The following is a 21,923-nucleotide window of genomic DNA, read 5'->3' as shown; positions in this document are numbered from 1 at the left end:
AATATATACTGGATTATAAACAGCTGGCTTCCTTCTGCTGACAATGGCTTTTTGATCTTATGGCAGCTTCTGACGGTAGCAGAGATGGAAATAAATATTGGGATGTGCCTAAATGATTATCCTTCTCTTCTCCATGCAACAACACCCAATTATTCAGGTCCTTTAGAACAAACACTGGGGGAAACTAAGTAAGTTAGAGAGGTGACAGGGAGATAAAAAAAAATTGTTCCTGAGATAAAAGCTTTCCCTTCAGGGGATAAAGAATTTTATTCAAGGGTACCAGTTGAATACAGCTCAGCGTGGCTTATTATTTTAAAGAAACATACAAGCTCTTTTTCATCTTTTAAATACCAAGTGGAAAATATCTCTCTCTATCCCTATCTTTCTACTTATCTCTCCTCTACAGCCTCCTTTTACAGCAAAACACACCAATGCAAAGCTAACAATCACTTGCTCTCCCCGGACAAATATTTACCTACAGATATTTGATCCCATCAACTGTTACTGTTTTTTTTAAAAAAAAATGACATGCAATTTCTCTCCAAAAAGTAAAAACTGATAATCCTTTGAAGGAAACAAATAGTGTCTGGGAAAAAAATAGAATGCTCTAAATTGATCTATGTTGTTAAATGATTGAGCACAGCCATGACCTTCTTTAAATGTCAGGAATAGACGTATTTATGGATGGTCGAACCTCAGGGTCAGATGTTAATTTTGGAGGAAGCTGTAGACTTTCTGCCCAAAATGAATCTTTCTTCAAATTAGCAGATTTGTTGTTAGTTGCGAAATCGTGTCCGACCCATTGCAACCCCATGGACAACGTTCTTCCAGGCCTTCCTGTCCTCTACCACCCCCCGGAGTCCATTTAAGCTCACCCCTACTGCTTCAGTGAATCCATCCAGCCACCTCATTAGCAGATTATATGTACTTAACAAATACGGATATTTGAAGTTCCAAATAGAAATTCTTATAAGCTACTGCATGTAAACAGGCAGCAAAACTCTACACCCGCTTGCATTGATGATGTTGCCTGGTTGGGTAATAAAATGTCTGCAAGCAAACAATCAAGCTTGGAGAGTACCAAGAACTGCATAGTTTACTCTAATAAAAAGTAACTATCAATGGACAATAGGAATTCAAGGGAGAATAATGTAGGACATTTGATAGAAGAGTCCAGTTGAAGAAAGAAAATGGGTCTTTTTAGAAGAATCCACTCTTTTTTTTCAATTAGTGTTCCATGAATGAATAAACAGCCCCATCCTCATACAAATAGAAAGACCAAGCAAATGACTGAATGGTTATCACACAGTAAATTTACGAATAAAGCACCTAACAAAATTTATCAAACCATTATAAGCCAGGAGTCCCAACAAATCAACTTAAACAGAAAAAAGAGGGTAATTTTAATATTTTTAATTAATACAAATCCAGACCATGGCGATTGAATGAAATGGCTACAAGGACTGAACATGTACAATGAGGGCACAGAACCCGAAAGACTTACAAGAGGAGCATTTGGGACTTAAGTAGAATTTCTAAAGTTTGATTGATTTCCCCAGCCACATAATTAATTTTCAAAACATAAAATGATAGTGTCCTACAAGAATTAGCGTTTAATAAAAATTGGCAACAAATATTAATTCATGATCAGTTAAGGATATCCAGAATATCATCATCTCAAAATGTAAAAATACAGAATTGCCATATATGGCCCTAGAAGAAGGAATATATTTTTCTAATGTAACCTTTAAATAAATAAAAGTGTAATGTAATATCCTGGATAATTAATATATAACTGAAAGAGAAAAATGAAATTTCTTTGTATCTTGCCTTTATTATTTTTAGAAATAACTTGAGGCAGCAAATGTATCCAACATACTTCTTCCTTCTATTTTCCTCACAATTAACGATTATGTGAGGTGGGTTGGGCTAAGAGATGGTGACTGGTCCAAACTCATCCAGCTGGATTTCATGGCTGTGTTGTGACTTGAACTCAAAGTCTCCTGCTTTCTAGCCTGGTGCCTTAATCATTAGACCAAACTGGCTGAGACTGTGTAGCAAACATTTCAGACCATTCTACGATTCTAAATTTATTTTTAAATTGTTTTAATTTGTTTATCAATATGCTTGATAAGCCAACTTGGCTACTTTGCAAATTAAAACAATTGAATGAAAAATTAAAAGTTCTGGAATGTTCTGAAATGTTTGCTACAGAATCTCTGTATAAGCACCTTCAATGACAGTTGTTCAAAAAAGAGATAGATAGATAGATAGATGGATGGATGGATGGATAATAGATGATAGATAGATAGATAGATAGATAGATAGATAGATAGATAGATAGATGGATGGATGGATGGATGGATGGATGGATGGAATGGAGAGATATAAATAAAGAGAGAGAGAGAGAGAGAGAGAGAGAGAGAGAGAGAGAGAGAGAGAGAGAGAGAGAGATCTACAGACCCCTCCCATAAACTGGACATAAACTGTTTCAATTTCTCCCCTCAGAATACCGCTATAGGACATTGCATGCCAAAACAATTAGACACAAAGACAGTTTCCTTCCCCATGCCATCACTCTGCTAAACACCTAATTCCCACAGCACTGTCTATGCCTAAGGATATCTAACTATGTAGCAGGACTGTATTACTATTATACTTCCCATCTTTCCTATTACCTACTCCTACTGGTATTTTATGACTATACTTCATTGGTTGCATCTTATGATTTATGATTGTATACTATGATTTATCGCTTTGTTGCTTATTTGTATACGTAGAGCTTATGCACCAGAGACAAATCCCTTGTGTGTCCAATCACACTTGGCCAATAAAGAATATTCTGTTCTATATTCTGTTCTATTTCTTTTTCATGACTATAAACCAACATTTGTGCCCTGGGCTCTTCTTACTAATCTCTGTTTTCAATGAGTCAAAAATATATATTTGGCTTAAGGTAAAGGTTCCCCTCGCATATATGGGCTAGTCGTTCCTGACTCTTGGGGCCGGTGCTCATCTCCATTTCAAAGCCAAAGAGCCAGCGCTGTCTGAAGATGTCTTTGTGGTCATGTGGTCGGCATGACTAAATGCCGAAGGTGCATGGAACAGTGTTACCTTCTCACCAAAGGTGGTTCCTATTTTTCTACTTGCATTTTTACATGCTTTCAAACTGCTAGGTTAGCAGAAGCTGGGACAAGTAACGGGAGCTCACTTGTGCTAGGGATTCGAACTGCCGAACTGAGGACCTTTCTGATCGACAAGCTCAGTGTCACTGAACCACCGCATCCCTTTCATATTTAGCTTACAATTACACAAAAAAGTATCCAAAAATAGAATATGGTGTACCTTGATAACTTCCATGATTTCCCGTCTTTCTTCACTAGCAAAGAGTAGCTGGTTGGTGGCTCCTCGGTCATCATGTTTAAATCCATCCTCTTCCACGTAAGGAATGAGCTGCTATAAATGTGGGGGGAAACCGTATATTAAGACAGAGATTATCTGAAGGAATCTGGTGTGAGAAGCTATGTCATAACAATGTTAATTATGGTAAATATGAAATTACAAAAATGTTTTTTTTCCTAACAGTATTTATATTATACGATCTGTTTTTTGGATGTAAGATGTCTCCAAGCAATAAATATATATTTTGCCTTTTACCAACTTGCAAACGCCTTAAAACTTTTTTTCAACCACGATCAAAGCCATAAGCAGAAAATACATTAAATTTCACCATCTGGAAATCATGATGGATACTGTATGTAAGCTGATCTGGATCTTCTGGCAGATCCTTCAGTTATCTTCAGTACATTAGCTCTCAGTAGTGTTACAGTAAGAGCAATACAATCATTTCCCCTCTCTTTGTTGTGAGAATTGAGGTAAAGCAGGAGAGTATTTTTGCAGAGAGAATTATTTCTAAACTCTTGGTTTAATGGACCTCAGCTGAGTGGACTTCAGATATAGTGGACAAAGATTTCATTTGGGCTTCATCCCATTTAGCAGACAAATGTCTATTAAATTGAAGATTTGTCTACTAAATTGAAGTTTTAGTGCTAATGGTGCTATTTGCATCAGTTAGGTAATTATGCAAACAATATAAATGGATATAAACAAGATAAATTTGAACTTTACAGACATTTGTATTTAATGGAACCCTCCTTTCCCAATGAGCCATTAAGTCAAGATTTTTTCAGTCCTTATTACTAGCATTTGGGTGTATCCATTTTAATCCAGGTTTCACATGGAGAATTTTGGGATTTTAGAATAAATGAGATTTGGAAACAAATCAGCTTCCCTCTTCTTCAGTTCTGGATGAGAGGTGGTATTCAGCAGGTTCTGACCAGTTCTGGAGAACCAGTAGTGAAAATTTTGGGTAGTTTGGATGGGTAGCCACCTCTGACTGGCCCCACCCCCATCTATTCTCTGCCTCCCTAGTCCCACCTGATTGGGAGGAAATAGGGATTTTGTAGTAACCTTCCCCTGGAGTGGGGATAGGGAATGGAGATTTTACAGTATCCTTCCCCTGCCACGCCCACCAAGCCACACCACGCCCACCAAGCCACGCCCACAGAATCAGTAGTAAAAATATTTGAATACCAGATATTTGTGTCTGTCTCCCCTCTCCATTTCACTTACTTCTATTGGAATGGGTTCAAGTCCTGCACAATTCTCATTGCACTTATCGTACACCAATCTCAGTTTCCGAAACAGTATTGAGAGTTGACGCAGATGTTCTTGCAACTTTCCCAATCTATCTTGATATGTGCCCGTATGGTAGGTGACACCATTTGGAAGCTGGAATATTTGAACATTTAATAGCAAGAAATCAAATTTTAGCCATCCTTGAGAATATACAATGACAAAAGAAAACCTCACTCATTTCTTCCACAAGCATGAAAAGTTTTTGACAAAAACTTCGTTAGTTTCCAAAGCTACCTGAGTCTATACTTCCTTCCTTCCTTTCATTGAAGCATGTAACAAAATAGAAAATAATAATCAAAAATTAAAACATCACCATCAAATTATCTGACTTGCCTACAAAATATGTTTTTGAATATTGGTTGAATTTTTTCTGGAAAAGAATTCCATAGCCAGAGCTACTTTTGAGAAGATCCTACTAGAAGCATTTTCCTCTTATTTTAAGAACATTTTTGCATATATTATGATAGATCAGAGAAGCCTGAATCATCAATGGCAATTTAGAAGTAGAATAATACTTTCCTGGACCATATACAGCTTTCTATTGGACTCCCACTAGACTTTATTAACGAGAAGGCCAATTCTAAGATCCTGCCTTCACCAATTCGCACAACCGTTTAACCGCGCAATTTTTATCTGGTATGATGAGTGCATGGGATTGTATGTGCTTGAGTGAATGATCCCACTTTTATTATTCATTATCATTGTATTTTTATGTGTTTTAACTTTCTGTGGGGACTGCTTGGGTGAGTGAATGAGTATGTCTGATTCGGAGGACCTGACGGGAGAAGCGGGGGCCATGGGGGTGGTTGAGGGAACCAGAGACACGGGAGAGGGTCGGGGTATTACGGTCATAACAGGGAGGGGCAGATACGGCGGGGACTGCAGGGCAGGCCATTACCGGGGAAGGAGGGTTCGCTACATCACAGAGATCCCTCCTTCCGGCCCTGTGAGTCCCACTCCGAGACCAGATGGCGCAAGTAATCAGGACCCTGGACTCAGGCTGCTGTCGCTAAATGCCAGGTCTGTGGTACATAAAGCTCCTCTCGTCCGGGACTTAATTTTAGACGAGAGGGCAGACCTGGCATGTATTACTGAAACCTGGCTGGGCCCAGAGGGAGGAGTCCCCCTTGTAGAACTGTGCCCAGAAGGATTTCAGGTGCTGCACCAGCCGAGAGCCCAGGGAAGGGGTGGGGGTGTGGCCGTTGTTATCCGGGAGTCGTTAGTTCCTCGTAGGGTCCCTGCTCCGGAGCTTGTCGGGTGTGAGTCTCTGCTGATAAAGTTGGACCTCAAGGGTCAAGTGGGTTTGCTGTTAACGTACCTGCCTCCCAACAGCGTTGCAGCAGCCCTCCCCTCGCTCCTCGAGTCGGTAGCCGAGCTGGCAATTGAGTTCCCTAGGTTGATGGTCCTGGGGGACTTCAATCTGCCTTCGCTTGGTGAAAACTCTGATGGGGCGCAGGAGTTCATGGCATCCATGACAGCCATGGGCTTGACCCAAGTAATTCGGGGCCCAACCCATTCGGCGGGTCACATGCTCGACCTCGTATTTCTCTCGGAGCAGTGGATTTGTGATCTTGGTCTGAGGGGTAATGACATCATACCCCTGTCGTGGTCAGACCACTGCCTACTGAGGCTCGACTTCCAGAGACCAAACCCCCACTGTAGGGAGGAGGAACCGACCAGGTGGTTCCGCCCCAGGCGACTCATGGAACCATTAAGGTTCCAGACGGAGCTTGGGGTCATTCCTGATACTTTCGCCCACAATCCGGTAGAGACTTTGGTTGCTGCTTGGCATTCGGCAGCATCAGAGGCCCTCGACCGGATTGCGCCACTACGGCCCCTCCGAGGCAGCGGATCCCGGAGACCTCCTTGGTTCACCGAGGAACTCCGGGAGATGAAGCGCCGGAGGAGATGCCAAGAGCACCGATGGAGGTCCAATAAGTCCGAATCCAACCGAGCAATGGTAACCACCTGCACCAAGGAATACACCAGAGCACTTAGGGCAGCGAAAAGATCCCATATAGCCACCTTGGTTGCGTCCGCTGAGTCCCGCCCAGCCGCCCTGTTTAAGATAACCCGCTCCCTATTAAATAAAAGGGAAGCGGGGGAACCCTTGCAGGGCAGAGCTGAGGATTATGCCCAATTCTTAGCGGACAAAATTGCTCGGTTTCGGTCGGACTTGGACTCCATCCCTGCAGTTCCAGCCGAGGCACAAGAGGATCAGACGGAACATCTCTGGGTTGAGTTTCAGGATGTTACCCCCGGGGATGTGGACAAGGCCATGAGGGCTGTGAGTGCCTCCACTTGCGTACTGGACCCGTGTCCCTCATGGCTGGTTACCAGCAGCAGTGAGGTGACACGAGGCTGGATCCAGGCGGTCGTGACCGCCTCTCTCCGGGAGGGGAACTTCCCCGCCGCACTGAAAGCGGCGGTGGTGAGACCCCTCCTAAAGAAGCCATCTTTGGATCCAGCTGTCCTTAATAACTATCGTCCAGTCTCCAACCTTCCCTTCCTCGGGAAGGTTGTTGAGAAGGTGGTGGCCTTTCAGCTCCAGCGGTCCTTGGAGGAAGCAAACTATCTTGACCCCTTCCAGTCAGGCTTCAGACCCGGTTACAGCACAGAAACCGCTTTGGTCGCATTGACCGATGATCTTTGGAGAGCCAGAGATGGAGGATTTTCCTCCATCCTGGTTCTCCTTGACCTCTCAGCGGCTTTCGATACCATCGACCATGGTATCCTTCTGCGACGACTGCGGGAGGTGGGAGTGGGAGGCACCGTACTGCGGTGGTTCTCTTCCTACCTCTCGGACAGGTCGCAGTCGGTGTTAGTGGGGGGGCAGAGATCGTCCCCTAGGCCCCTAACATATGGGGTGCCTCAGGGCTCGGTCTTATCCCCCCTACTATTCAACATCTACATGAAACCGCTGGGAGAGATCATCCGCAGGCACGGGATTAGATACCATCAATATGCAGACGATACTCAACTGTATCTGTCCGCCCCGTGCCAACTCAATGAAGCGGCAGACGTGATGAACCGAGGCCTTGAGGCTGTTATGGACTGGATGCGGGCTAACAAGCTTGTGCTCAACCCAGAAAAGACCGAGTGGCTGCTGTGTTTCCCTCCCAAAGATTCCACCAATATTCCATCTCTCAGGCTGGGGGGTCAAATTCTATACCCCTCAGAGAGGGTTCGCAACTTGGGAGTCCTCCTAGATCCACAGCTATCGTTTGACCACCACCTAACGGCTGTGGCTAGGGGGGCATTCGCCCAGGTTCGCCTGGTGCGCCAGTTGCGACCCTACCTGAATCGGGAGGCACTCACAACAGTCACTCGGGCCCTTGTGACCTCTAGGCTGGAATACTGCAATGTGCTCTACATGGGGCTGCCCTTGAAGAGCATACGGCGTCTTCAGCTGGTACAGAATGCGGCCGCGCGAGCGATTGTGGGTGCACCGCGGTTCACCCACATAACACCTATCCTCCGCGAGCTGCGCTGGCTACCTGTCGATTTCCGGATGCGCTTCAAGGTGCTATTAGTCACCCATAAAGCCCTGCATGGTAGTGGATCTGGATACTTGAGAGACCGCCTTCTGCCAATTACCTCCCTGCGACCAATTAGATCACACAGATTGGGCCTCCTCCGTATTCCATCGGCCAGCCAGTGTCGGCTGGCAACCACAAGGAGGAGGGCCTACTCAGTAGTAGCCCCGACCCTTTGGAACGAACTCCCCGTGGAGATTCGTACCCTCTCCACCGTCCAGGCCTTCCGCACAGCCTTGAAGAACTGGCTAGCCCGTCAGGCCTGGGGACAGAGATAGTTGCCCCTCCCGAATGATGAATGCATGTTGCCTATTGTTTTTATTACATGTGTCTATGTTATTGTTTGCATCTCCCCCTCCCTGATTTTATGTGAGCCGCCCTGAGTCCCCTCAGGGAAAAGGGCGGCCTACAAATGTCAATAAAATCAAAATCAAATCAAATTAATATACCATATATCATATTATATATCATATCATATAGGCTGATAGTAAGTCTGCAAGTAGCACTTTGATTATTAGCATGTTCCCACTCCTATTTTCTAAAAATAGTTCCAGAAGCCTCTAATACAGAGGTCCACAATCTAGTCGTAGTCAGAATAGAGCTGGAAGGGATCTTGGAGGTCTTCTAGTTTAACCCCCTCATCAAGAAGGAAATCCTATGCATTTTGAGACAAGTGGCTCTCTAGTTTCTTTTTAAAAACCTCTAGTGATGAAGCACCCACAACTTTTGAAGGCAACATACAACTTTTGAAGCTCTTCAGCTCATTGATGCCTTCATGAAACTTCAGTGTTCCTTGACACCCAAAGTTATTTTATGAAAATAATTTAATAAATACTATTTTAGCTAATAGAATTAAGAATTATGTAGCATCTCTTGACTGAGATGCGTAGCCATAGAAAATGAATAAATAAACAAACAAACAAATAAATAACAATTATGGGTAGTCCCATTGATCCTTGGAAATCGATAGGGATCGGTTGCTGTAATGCCAAAGTTATTATGTAATATCCTAGGAAGGCAGTTTTGTTACTGAAACAGTGTAATAATAAAACAAGAACATTTAAAACAGATTTTAATGGGATATGTGGGACTGCAAAATTCTGCATTATTCCTAAACTCTGGGATTCTATTTTTAAAATGACCACTGCCACTTTTCATATTTATTCTGGATCAATATTTCTGCCTTATAACAGAAGTTAAAGAAAATTCTGATCTTGTCGTTAGCTTGTCCAAGCATATTATGAGCAAGTTCTGACACCAATGTTATGTTTTTATGCAAAGGCACCACCAGATTTGTGATTCCCCTTAGGTTTGCTCGCAAAGTCCTGAAAAGCAGAAGGGGATCATAGACTTCATCTTCAAAATTTCTGCATTAAGAGAATCTGATAGCGATCAGTTGAACATATATGTGTGTGTGTGTGTGTGTGTGTGTGTGTTAAATTCAAGGGGCACATCAAAACAATTTTCTTTGATATTTTTTTTCTTAAATTTTGAATAAAGAATATTATTCTGCAACTGGAGAACTGTAAACTATGTTTTTAAAACAGTCCATATAAAATCTCTAGATTGCTAAAAGAATACTGGCTGAATACATAGACATTCTCAACAAATTCAGTGGAAATATGAATTATATTAAAAATAATCCTAGGTAATCAAAACAAAACAAGAAAAGTTAGGATAATTATTTTAGAATTTAAAGATTAAAAACTGGGGCAGAATTATTCTTAGAAATAAAAGTGAATATGGGGAAAATCCTAAAAATCTACCAACTATAGCTAGCAGTGTGCATCAGCTGCCAAAAAAGCCAACACTGTTCTAAGCTGCATAAACAAAGGGATAGACTCAACATCACATGAAGTGCTATTAACACTTTATAATGCCTTGATAAGGCCACACTTGGAATACTGCACTTGGAATACTGCCACAAAGAAGAGGAAGTCAAACTATTCTCCAAAGCACATGAGGGTAGGACAAGAAGCAATGGGTGCAAACTAATCAAGGAGAGAAGCAACTTAGAACTAAGGAGAAATTTCCTGACAGTTAGAACAATTAATCAATAGAACAACTTGCTTCCAGAAGTTGTGAATGTCCAACACTGGAAATTTTTAAGATGTTGGATAACCATTTGACTGAAGTGGTGTAGGGTTTCCTGCCTAAGCAGGGGGTTGGACTAGAAGACCTCCAAGGTCCCTTCCAACTCTGTTATTCTATGTTTCTATAAAATAATAAAGTGACATTTACCATCTGGTAAAGCTACAATTAAGGTACATGCAAATAAGTAGAAGCAAGAAGGTTATATACTACATTAAGTAAAAAAAAAACAGAGAAAACTTACATACCTGCTGTTATCAATTTATAAATCATTTACCTATATTTTAACTAGAATACGTAATTGGTCTGTTTTCAGCAGCCTATTTTGTCTAAAAAAAATCTTGAACTCAAAATGAATTCTCTCCAAAAGCAGATTAATTAGAAAAGAATTATCTGCCTCCTTTACTACATTCTTAGTGAAGCTAAGATTCTCCAATTTTAAAAGTAAATTATCTGGGGAGAAAGGCAGATAAATCGTTAAAAGCCGTTTTTTTAAATTTAGATTTAGATTGCTTTTATTTATAGGCCGCCCTTTTCCCTGAGGGGACTCAGGGCGGCTTACAACCTATAGGGAGGGGATACACGTAATGACATATACAGACAGTACATAATTAAAAAATAGAAGCAACATTCATTCATCATTCGGGTGGGGACGGATCCTAATCTTTAACCCCAGGCCTGGCGGGATAGCCAGATCTTAAGGGCTGTGCGGAAGGTCTGGAGGGTGGTGAGGGTACGAATCTCCACGGGGAGGTCGTTCCAAAGGGTCGGAGCTACTACTGAAAAGGCTCTCCTCCGCGTAGTTGCCAGTCGGCACTGGCTGGCAGATGGCACTCGGAGGAGGCCTAATCTGTGTGATCTAATCGGTCGTGAGGAGGTAATTGGCAGGAGGCGGTCTCTCAAGTACCCATATTTTAAATGAAAATATGTAGGAGGCAAAGACTTCCTTTTCTGAATACCAAAGTTGTTTTGCTGATGTTTTTCACTGTGCACTTTTTTTCAATTTAATTCAGGTTTTCTACAAGAGAAGAAAATAGAATAACATTATTCGGACAGGTGATTACTTACCTGCATATTTCTTAACAGCTGGAAGATTTCCATTGTGCGGAATACAATGTCCTGCACAGTCTCTTGGCCAATGCGACACAATGAAGCTGTGTTCACTTCTCGTGCAGCCTGACCCTGAGGCCCAGAAAATGAACCAGGAGGCAATCCTGGCCCTGCTAAAGGCGGTGTAGACATCCTGAAGTGCAAGAGAATGAAACTATTAAGGTAGAAAAAGGAAAATGGGTGTCAAAGAGGACACAAATCTGTTGGATACAGATGTTTAATATATTAATGGTTTTCTATTGACATATTAAAGTTAAATTACATTGAGGTCCCCCACCTACAAATTAATTATCACGCTCAAAACCTTACATTTCACAGATTTGTAAGACTACAGAGGCAGAAGAGTTCATTTTGGGCATATAACTGATCAGTGCAGAAGTCCTTGAAGAAACAAAGACAGCATGTCCAATTTCTGCTTAAACATAGTGAGTTCCCTTTAGAGTTGCACATTTGATCATGTCGCCATGCAGCTATATTTAGCCATATATAATTATTATGCTTTTGTTTCTTTCTCCCTAGGCCACTTTTGCATATTCTATCTTACAACAGCAGTCTACCCTTGCCCTTTCCTATATAAACTAACCACTGGACTCAGCCAAACTTTAAAAGACTGCTCAAAGACGACCCACGACCAATTCAGAAGAACCAACACCTTAGTCTTGAAGGTGTTGGGAGCTGACTTTCCAAAACATCCTTGCTTCCTAAAACCTCTGCTTTGTTGGTAACCTATTCTTGGATCTGCTTTCTTTACGTTCCCCTAAAGCCAGGGTTGAAAGGGATCCTGAAGGACTTATTTATTTTGGTTTGTCAAGCATGTATGAGAAAACAAGTATGAATATAACATAAAAACATGTAAGTATAAGCAGATATACGTATATACTTAAGAAATGAGTACAAATAAATGGGGACAGTAGGACAGGGACGGTAGGCACGCTGGTGCACTTATGCAAGCCCCTTACAGACCTCTTAGGAATGGGGTGAGGTCCACGGTAGACAGTTTAAGGATAAAGATTTGGAGTGGACTTCTAGTCCACCCCACCCCCCAACTCCACCTCCGACAGGGCAGGAATCTTCCATTCTGGATAAATAACTTTCCCGGTTGAGCATCCACAACTTCATGTGGCATCCCAAAAACCAAATAAAGAAAGACTTAAGACAGGCACCCAGGGCCCTTGATTTGCTCTCAGCTCCAAAGGGACAGAACCCTGAAATATCTCTGCCCATCAAGTCCAGATTTTCCTTTACAAAAATCAAACCAACCCAAAACTCCCAGAAATGAAACCAGCCATCTACTGGGGCAGCCTGCCAAACGTCCCCAGTCTCAGGCACAGAAACAGGTCTTTACAACGTTCATAACATTTATAATCTCAGCCTTCCTTCCTTCCTTCCTTCGCCCTCGACTACAGGGTCCATCATGCCCAGCCACTGGACTGGTAAAGGATGTAGTCCAACTATCTCCGGAGGTCCCCGGGAGGGAAAGAGGACGATAGACACGCGGATACCTAGCCGTCGTTGTCCGAGTAACAACCACCTTTTGATGTAGTCGACTCTCCCCGTGGCCGGCGTCGCCCCTCCTCCCGGCGCGCAAACCGTGCGGCGGACGTCGAACGGCGGGACGTGATGACGTCACGCGGTACGGACTTGTGGCGATGGACGCTTTTTGTGCATCGGCAGGGCGTGGCCATTCCCCCCCCCCCATCCGTACAGGGACTCCCCACCGTTTCTCCTTTGCTGCCGGTTCTCCCTCCATGGCGAAGAACAGCGCAAAATCAAGAGGAAAAAATACGTTTATTTTTTTTTTTTAGTTTTGTTCTATAGCTTGTACGCAAAATGCAGCTTTTTTGTTGTAGAGGCTGGGTTAGAAGCTGAAGAATTGGGGGGGGGGGAGGCGACGACTCAGCAGGTTTAATTCTGTTGCCTTTAATTCAGTGCTGCTTAAATTTGGCTGCTTTGAGATGGGTGGACTTCAACTTCCAGAATTCCCAAACCAGCTTGGGGAATAAGCCTTATCTTCGATTTGCTTTTGTATATAAAGATCTTTTCCTATGTAACATACTACTACGTTAATAATGCTAAGACCCAGCTTTGCTAACCCAGTACTAGTTAGATATTTGGGGAAGTTCAATGCCAATTTTTTCTGGCTTATGCATGGATTAAACACATACAAAACCAATTTAAATAGTTGAACTCCACCCATCTTAAAGCAGACTTGAGAAATAGCAATAGAACTCAAGACTTATATTCCACTTCATAGTGTTTTACAGCCCTCTATAAGCAGTTTTCAGAGTCAGCATATTGCCCCCAACAATCTGGGTACTCATTTTACTGACCTTGGAAGATATGAGTCAACCTTGAGCCCATGAGGCTCAAAGGAATCAAACTCCTGACAGTGATGGCCATACACTGAATGAGATGCAGAAAAGTTTCTGGATAGGAGGTGAACTGGATCCATTTAGTTGAAGAGATACCATAGTTTTAAAAATATACTCAGGACGGGAAGAAAATGATTTGAAGAATGTATATTCCTTGAGTTGGTTCAGATGGGGAATATACAGTATTGCCTTGCCTTCTGTGAAGCAAAATACAAAATAATCAAAGGATTAGCTTGCCTCGGGCAGTTGTGGGTGCTCCATTACTGAAGGCTTTCAAAAAGAGACTGGACAACCATGTGTATGAAATGATTTAGGGTCTCCTGCTCGAGCAGGATGGGTAGGTGGGTGGGTGGGTTAGGAGACCTCCGAGGTCCCTTACAGCTCTATTATTCTATGTGCTATATTCTAAGCTTGAATACAGGAATTATGTTTAATATATTCATTGTGTTCCGCAATAGGAATCGTGAAATGACTTTTTTAAAAACTCTGTTTGAATGCACGTGATGTTGGCCTGTGGTGATGAAGTTCAATACATCTGGCATGTGCCAAGTCAGAGATGTGATCCAGGTGGTTCTTCAATTTGTTCAGGACAGTTTGCCTCCAGGGGTGGGTTCTGCACGACTTTACTGCTGGTTCGCTCGTGTGCATTGGATGCGCACTGCACATGCATGCACAGTTCAATTAAAATTAAGTCCAGATTGAAATACTTGGAAGCATATATATGACCAATGGCTAGATATTCAATAAACAGGCAGTGCTCCAGAGACTCTCTTTGTTCCCCAGTACTATTGTTTTGGTGGACAGAGAGAGAGGGAGAGGGGGAGAGGGAGAGAGAGAGACAGAGAGAGAGAGAGACAGAGAGAGAGACAGAGACAGACTGACTGACTGACTGACTCTTGAGTGGTGTGGTGGCCTAGAGATGGAGCTTTCACTTCACAATCAAGAGGCTGTGAGTTCGAGCCTAGGTAAAAGTAGATATTTCTCTCTCTGAGCGTAATGAGAATATATCTGATAAATAATTAATCAAGTATAACTCCGCATTGATGACAGGAAGGGCATCCGGCCAGCAAACACTCAGCTCTATTCAGTTGCCCTGACTCTACCCAGATGCAACAGATTATGGGATCATTAAAATAAAATAAATAGAGAGATAAACTGATAGATTAGATAATATAGACTGATAGAGTGATAGATGATTGAAAGAGACATAGATGATATATAGACAGAGAGACAAATAGTTTATAGAAAATAGAAGATACATGTTTAGATAGATGATAGATAGATAGATAGATAGATAGATAGATAGATAGATAGATGATAGATAGATGATAGATAGATAGAGATAGATAGATAGATAGATAGATAGATAGATAGATGATAGATAGATAGATAGATAGATAGATAGATAGATAGATAGATAGATAGATAGATAGATAGATAGATAGATAGATAGATAGATGATAGATAGGACAGGCAGGTATAAATATAACATGAATATAAGTTTAACCGTGATCTGCTCAACCTGTCTGATGTACCTGGGAAACTGGGCCCTGCTAAAGCTTGCACATTTGTCATTGTCAGAGGCAGAGATGCTTGAAGAAATACAGCATATAATTAGCAATCTGAGCTAGGATCCCCTTCTGCATCTAAGAATAAACAATGCTAACAAGCATCAGATGCCAATAACTGTATCCTGGGCACTTGGTATCATGGCGATGCTTGCAATTTGCTACTGATGGTGTCTTGCTTAACTCGAATGAACTCAGATGAAGTCTCCAGCTGGAATGACCCAACTTCAAGGATTTTGACACTAACAGGATGTAGAATGTGCAATCGTGTATGCCTATCCTAGGAATCAATTATTTAGTTCTCATCCATCCTTTTTAAAGAATAATGCATTGTTTATGTTCCATGTTTTCATAAGAGGTCTATTTTTGATACTTACAGATAGCTCTATAGTTCATTCTGCTCTCACTAAAAGCCCTCCACATGTGCTCCTTATTTATTATCTCTATTTATATCCCTGGTTTGTGTGCATGGGACATCCTCAGACACCTTTTTATGGATGATGGAGCTTGTAGTGTAATCAAACAAAAAGATTCAAGAGAACCCTGAGAATGAGAGGTTTCTTTCCTTTAAAAAAAATTCTCTTCAAAGGAACACACTTCCCAGAAAAATGGAAGATGGATTTGAGCACAAGATTAATTCATGACAGATATAAAGCCTTTCCTATTGAATTATAAACTTTGAAAACCATGGGTGTGTGCCAAATTTGAGATACAGTATCCATGCTGTGTAGAATAATTTATTTCATTAGTGATGCCCTGCAGAACAGGCTATTTCACTCATAAACCTTAATTTTTAGGTAATTCTTGAGCAATTCTTAATGTGCATATCTAGAAATAGGGAACACTACTTTTTACCTGTGGTGCATTTTGCTGGTAAAGATCTCATTATTATAACATTAAAAAGCATCTATAAATAAATATCAAAAGGACTTAAAAACATAGCTGCCAGACTCTTTTTTTTTTACTGTCTTGCTTTAGAAAACCAAAATTCTGGTTTTGAAACCAAACTTGCAAGCAAAAGCTTGTGTCCTGTTATTACTTCTGCAGAAAAAGTATTTTTAAATTCACCTGGAATGCTTGAAGATCTTGGATACTGGGTGTCTTGCATTCTTGCCAAATGTTTGTTTGGCAATCATTTTGAATGATTTGAATTTGATTGTTTGAATGAAAGAACGGTTGTGGGATTTGGGTTTAGCTAGTCTAAAGAAAAGAAGAATTGGGGGTGGGGTGACATAATAGCACTATTCCACAAAGGACGGGGTCAAATTATTCTCCAAATCCCCGGAGGGCAGGACATGAAACAATGATTGGAAACTAATCAAAGAGAGAAGCAACCTGAAATTAAGGAGAAACTTCCTAACATTAAGGACAATTAACGAGTGGAACAGCTTGCCTCCAGAAATATCGGGCACTCCATCACTGGATGTTTTTAAGAAGAGTCTAGACAGTCAATTATCTGAAATAGTATAGGTTTTCCTGCTTGGACTGGAAGACCTCCAAGGTCCCGTCCAACTCAATTCATTCTATTCTCACAAAGCAGGTGCCCTTAGTCCTTGAAAGAGGAAGGCTGGGGCATATCAAAGTAGAACCTTTAGCTCTGGGGACGACCCAGCCTGCATTCAAAGATTTGCCCCAGAGCAAGACAATAAATCTCTCTCTCTACAACTGTCAGCCAGTTGTAGAGATGGCGGAAGAATCAAGGATGAATCAAAGTCCTAATAATGAAGATCGGCTGCTATAAGATACAGCAACCCGGCTTGTTAAAATACATCAGGTCTTGGATGGAAATCTTATATCTCTTATCTTTACCAGAATCAGTGAGTTCCCTTTAGAGTTGCACATTTGATCTTGTCGCCATGCAGCTGTATTTAGGCATATATAATTATTATGCTTTTGTTTCTTATTTAGAAAAGTGCATTATTTCTTCCTAGGCCACTTTTGCATATTCTATCTTACAATAGCAGTCTACCCTTGCCCTTTCCTATATAAACTAACCACTGGACTAAGCTAAACTTTAAAAGACTGCTCAAAGACGACCCAAAACCAATTCAGAAGAATTCAGACTTCTGCTTTCTGTCTTGGCCCTGGATGTGGAGAACACCTGAATAGTTTGCCTCAGGCTATTCTATTTTATTGTGTTGTAAGCTGCCCAGAGTTGCTTCGATAGTGAGATTGGTAGCATATAAATTTAATAAATACCAAGAGTAGTGAGAGAGCCAGGGTAGCCTAGGGGCTAGGACAGTGATGGGCAACCTTTTTGGCGTGGTGTGTCAAAAATCGGCAAAAAATCGAGCATAACTCGCGTTGTGTGTCACTTCGACAAAAACATAATTTTGCGCAATTTATAGTTTAAACTACAAAAATGTATAATTGCAATATATAATTGTATTTAATAAACCAAAAACAAATTATTTAACATACCTGCTTAGTAACTTCTTTGTTCATCAGTCGATTTCGTATGTTGCCCTTGATATTATTGAACTTGTTTGGGGTGCCGTGAACCAGGGCTGTGGAATCGGCTGCTTCCAGCTCCACGTCCTCATCAACATGCCGCTCCAGCCCGCCCCTGCTATGAATATTCCTAGTGACGCGAGGGCGAAGAATATGAATATTCATAGCGGGGGCGGGTATAATTACAAGTCCATGGCACCCCAATAGTTGCTGCTAATGGCGCTCACAGTTCCCGTTGGCACTCCGCTGTTCCCTGCTGTGGTGCGGTTGTAACCGACAGTCCCAGGAGTAGACTCTCTGTGCCGGCCTGACTGGAGAGAGGCGCGCACTGTTCCCGCGCTCCTCTCCTGCGGGTCCTCCCTCGCCGCGCTGATGACGTGTGTGCGCACGGCACGCACGCCTTACCAGCAGCCCCTGCGCTCAGAAAGGGGCGGCGGCGATACAGTAAGTGAGTGTGGGCGGGGGAGATCACACGTCCCCCCCCCCGTTCCTCCAGCACAGATTCTTTCATCCTCGGTGGCCGTGCAGGAGCCGAGGATGAATCGCATGAAATCCTGTGCGTGTCATAGGTGACACGCACACTGACACGCGTATCATAGGTTCGCCATCACTGGGCTAGGAAGTTGGTGTAGGAGAAGGAATGGTAGAACCTGGGGGTGAAGTAAAAAGAGGGATCTGCCTAGAATCCCTACATAGCCACAAGGGGACAAAGCCAATTGCCCCTACCCCCTTGAATGCCATTGACCCTTATCTAACTCTACGCAGGTGCCAACAATTAGTTGAGAATATTCCTGTGCATAGGCTTTTAGTAGTAAATCAGTTTAATTGAAACTATCATGGCATAACAGACAGTTGGACTGGAACTAAGCAGGCCTAAACAAATTTTTTAATTAAATTATAGAGTATTATAAAATACAAAAGTAAAGAGCAATGGAGGAGAGGAGGGGGAAGGGAGAAGTGAAGTGAGGAAAGATGGGGGGGGGAACGAAGCATTGACTTCCAACTCTCTCTTACATAAGGCATTAACATAAAATCCCAGCTTTTTGCTTTTCCATAATAATAGGAACAAGTCATTTCTATAAAGATCTATCACCATGATGGCGAACCTATGAGCCCTCTCTGCAGGCACATGAGCTGATGCCCAGCTCAGCTCCACTGTGCATGTGCGTGCCCCTCCCACCAGCCAGCTGATTTTTGGATCTCTGCGGTGCATGTGTGGGGACAAGCCCGTGGGGGTGCGTGTGCATCCCCCCAACCTGTTTTTGGTTCCAAGAGGCTTCAGAGAGACCAGGGAGGCCCAAAACGTGGCACTAGTGGGGGGGGGTCACACGCATGCACGGGGGGAGCACGGGGAAGTCGCCCGCATGCGTTGGGAGGTGGAGGGAGCATGGAGGGTTGTGCACGCATGTGCAGTGGGGTGAGGCACAGTGCATTGTGGGTGCGGGCACTCACATCCGCTGTCAGGCGTACGTGCATGGTTTTGGCACGCGAGGACAAAAAGGTTAGCCATCACTGATCTATCAATCTAATCTGTAAAACCCAATGTCAGAGTTACATTCTTTTCCACATCAAGCACGAAGTTCAGAAGTGGTTTCCACATGGAAACAAAAGTACTTATGTTCTTTTCTTTAATCAAGGTAATCAGTTTTGCCGTTTTCGCCAACCCCACCAACTTCTGCAACCATTCTTCCATACTAGGAATCTAAGTGTCCTCCTATTTTTGTGCCTACAATACTCTTGCTGCTGTCAACATATATAGTACCAAAGTTCCAATTTCTTTCTCCAGTTCTTTTTCTATGAGAAGTTTCCTAAGTTCAAATATGTGCATGTCTATGAAGCTGACTGGCTGACGACTTTAGGCCTTTCAGTATCTCTCAGCCCCAAATAATTCACAATTGTGAGTCATTTTGTGGATAAAACAAGAGGCAACGCACATGTGTTCTATCTTGAAATCCAATAAAAAAAAGAAGAAGTGAAGAAGCTGTAACCATAAATATTTCTGATACCAGACGAAACAGCCTTGGCAGTTTCAGCCTTCACATCTTACTCTGAAAGATGCTAAAATATCTCATGCCTTGATTGGATTAGTGTCTGGTTTTCCTTGCCTGATAGCTCTACACCTTGACCTCATTTCAATCCTTTTTTCATTGTTTGGGAATGAGGAACATTTAGGGGGGGCAGCAAAGGTGGAAGTAATCAGTTCTATCCTTGGGATTTTAGGAAGGTAGATATTAATCAACTCAAGCAAAAGGTGGGCCACTATTGTGGCTATAAATCTTTTAAATAGTACAGGTACTCTTTGACTTACAGCCACAATGGAGCCCAAAATTTCTGTTTCTAAATGAGACCGTTCTTAAGTGAATTTTGGCCCATTCTACAGCCTTGCTCGCCCTAGTTAAGTTACATGAATCACTGCCGTTGCAGGGGGAAAACTTTCCTTCAGAAATCATGGGCACTCCATCCCTGGAGATTTTTAAGAAGAGACAAGACCCGTGATGGTGAACATATAGCACATGTGCCACAGGTGGCACATGGACCATCTCTGCTGGCACACAAGCCATTACCTGGTGTCAGCTCCAGCACGCGCATGCGTGTGCTGGCCAGGTGATTTTCGGCCTCTGCAGAGGGCTGGGGGAGGCCAATTTCTCCCTCCCCAGGAAAGCCACCAGAGCCCCGGGAGGGCAAAAAATGGGCCTACCAGGCTTTTTTGCCCTCCCCAAACTCCAGAGGCTTTTCTGGAGCCTGGGGAGGGCGAAAACAGGCTCCTCTGCCCCCACCGGAAGAAATACCAAGCTCAGCTTGGAGGTGAGCAGTGTGGTGCGCATGGGGGAGGGAGCGTGGGGTGGTGGTGTGTTCATGCACATGTGGGAGAATGCTTTGCATTACGGGTGCCGTCACGTGCTATCACACACACATGCTCACAAGATTGGCACCCAACAACAAAAGGTTTAGCCATCACTGGACTACACAGTCACTTATCTGAAATGGAATAGGACAGTTCTCCTGCTATGCTATTCTGTTCCATTTCACTCCACTCTGTTTTGTTCTGTTCCATTCCATTCTATTCTATTCTATTCCATTCCACTCCCCTTCCGTTCTGTTCCGTTCTATTCCATTCCACTCCATTCCGTTCTGTTCCATTCCGTTCTATTCCATTCCACTCCGTTCCATTCTATTCTATTCCACTCCATTCCATTCTGTTCCGTTCCATTCCATTCCACTCCGTTCCATTCTATTCTATTCCACTCCATTCCATTCTGTTCCGTTCCATTCTATTCCACTCCGTTCCGTTCTGTTCCCTTCCGTTCTATTCTATTCCATTCCACTTCATTCCGTTCTGTTCTGTTCCATTCTGTTCTATTCTATTCCATTCCACTCCCGTTCTGTTCTGTTCCGTTCTATTCCACTCCATTCCGTTCTGTTCTGTTCCATTCCACTCCATTCCGTTCTGTTCCGTTCTATTCTATTCCATTCCACTCCGTTCCATTCTATTCTATTCTATTCTATTCCACTCCACTTCATTCTGTTCCATTCTGTTCTGTTCTATTCCATTCCACTCGACTCCATTCCATTCTGTTCTAAACATGGTTGTTAAGTGAATCTGGCTTCCTCATTGACCTTGCTCATCAGAAACTCACTAAAGGCGATTCCAGGACCCTGGGATGCTGCAACCATCAGCATCCGTTGCCAAGCGTCTGAATCTTGATCACATGACCATGGGAATGCTCCAACGGTCATAAGTAGGAAAATGGGCATAAGTCACTTTTTTTCAGTGCCGTGGTAACTTTGATCACTAAACGAACCGCTTTGAGTCGAGGACTACCTGTGATGAAGAGGGTGAAAAAATTCTGAAAAACAAGATACTGAAAGCACCAGCACAAGCAAACTCCATGAAAAGGGGAAAAAAAACATAAAAGGGGCTAGATTTTAAGGAACCTGTAGAGGTGAGCACTGAGTGTTTGAGAAGTTGAAAAGGAAAAAAGGAATTTTACAGAAAATGGAAGCCGGCTTAGCTTCTTACTAAGGAAGAATATGAACTGGTGCTTTGAGCCTGGATCAGTGGTGGGATTCAAATAATTTAACAACAGGTTCTCTGC

At 42.7% G+C, this 21,923-nt stretch overlaps 1 protein-coding gene across 4 annotated transcripts in view; it reads right to left on the bottom strand.

Annotated features, from left to right (window-relative positions):
• MED30 (mediator complex subunit 30) overlaps positions 1-13,023 on the bottom strand; it is a 30,359-nt gene extending 17,336 nt beyond the window's left edge. Inside the window, exons 1-4 of one of the 4 annotated variants that reach the window (XM_032223504.1) lie at positions 12,938-13,023; positions 11,394-11,589; positions 4,633-4,791; positions 3,346-3,456 (exon numbers count right to left, since the gene is read on the bottom strand). In XM_032223504.1, coding sequence (XP_032079395.1) covers positions 3,346-3,456; positions 4,633-4,791; positions 11,394-11,567 — 444 coding nt within the window. In that variant the 5' untranslated portion in view covers positions 11,568-11,589; positions 12,938-13,023. The remainder of the gene's footprint in view (positions 1-3,345; positions 3,457-4,632; positions 4,792-11,393; positions 11,590-12,937) is intronic. The other 3 variants (XM_032223502.1, XM_032223503.1, XM_032223505.1) reach the window with 3 other exon arrangements.
• Between the last annotated feature and the right edge of the window lie 8,900 nt (positions 13,024-21,923).

The sequence above is a fragment of the Thamnophis elegans genome, chromosome 8, assembly GCF_009769535.1.
Source record: "Thamnophis elegans isolate rThaEle1 chromosome 8, rThaEle1.pri, whole genome shotgun sequence".
Taxonomy (NCBI): Eukaryota; Metazoa; Chordata; class Lepidosauria; order Squamata; family Colubridae; genus Thamnophis; species Thamnophis elegans.
This window is presented reverse-complemented; position numbering and strand designations above follow the sequence as displayed.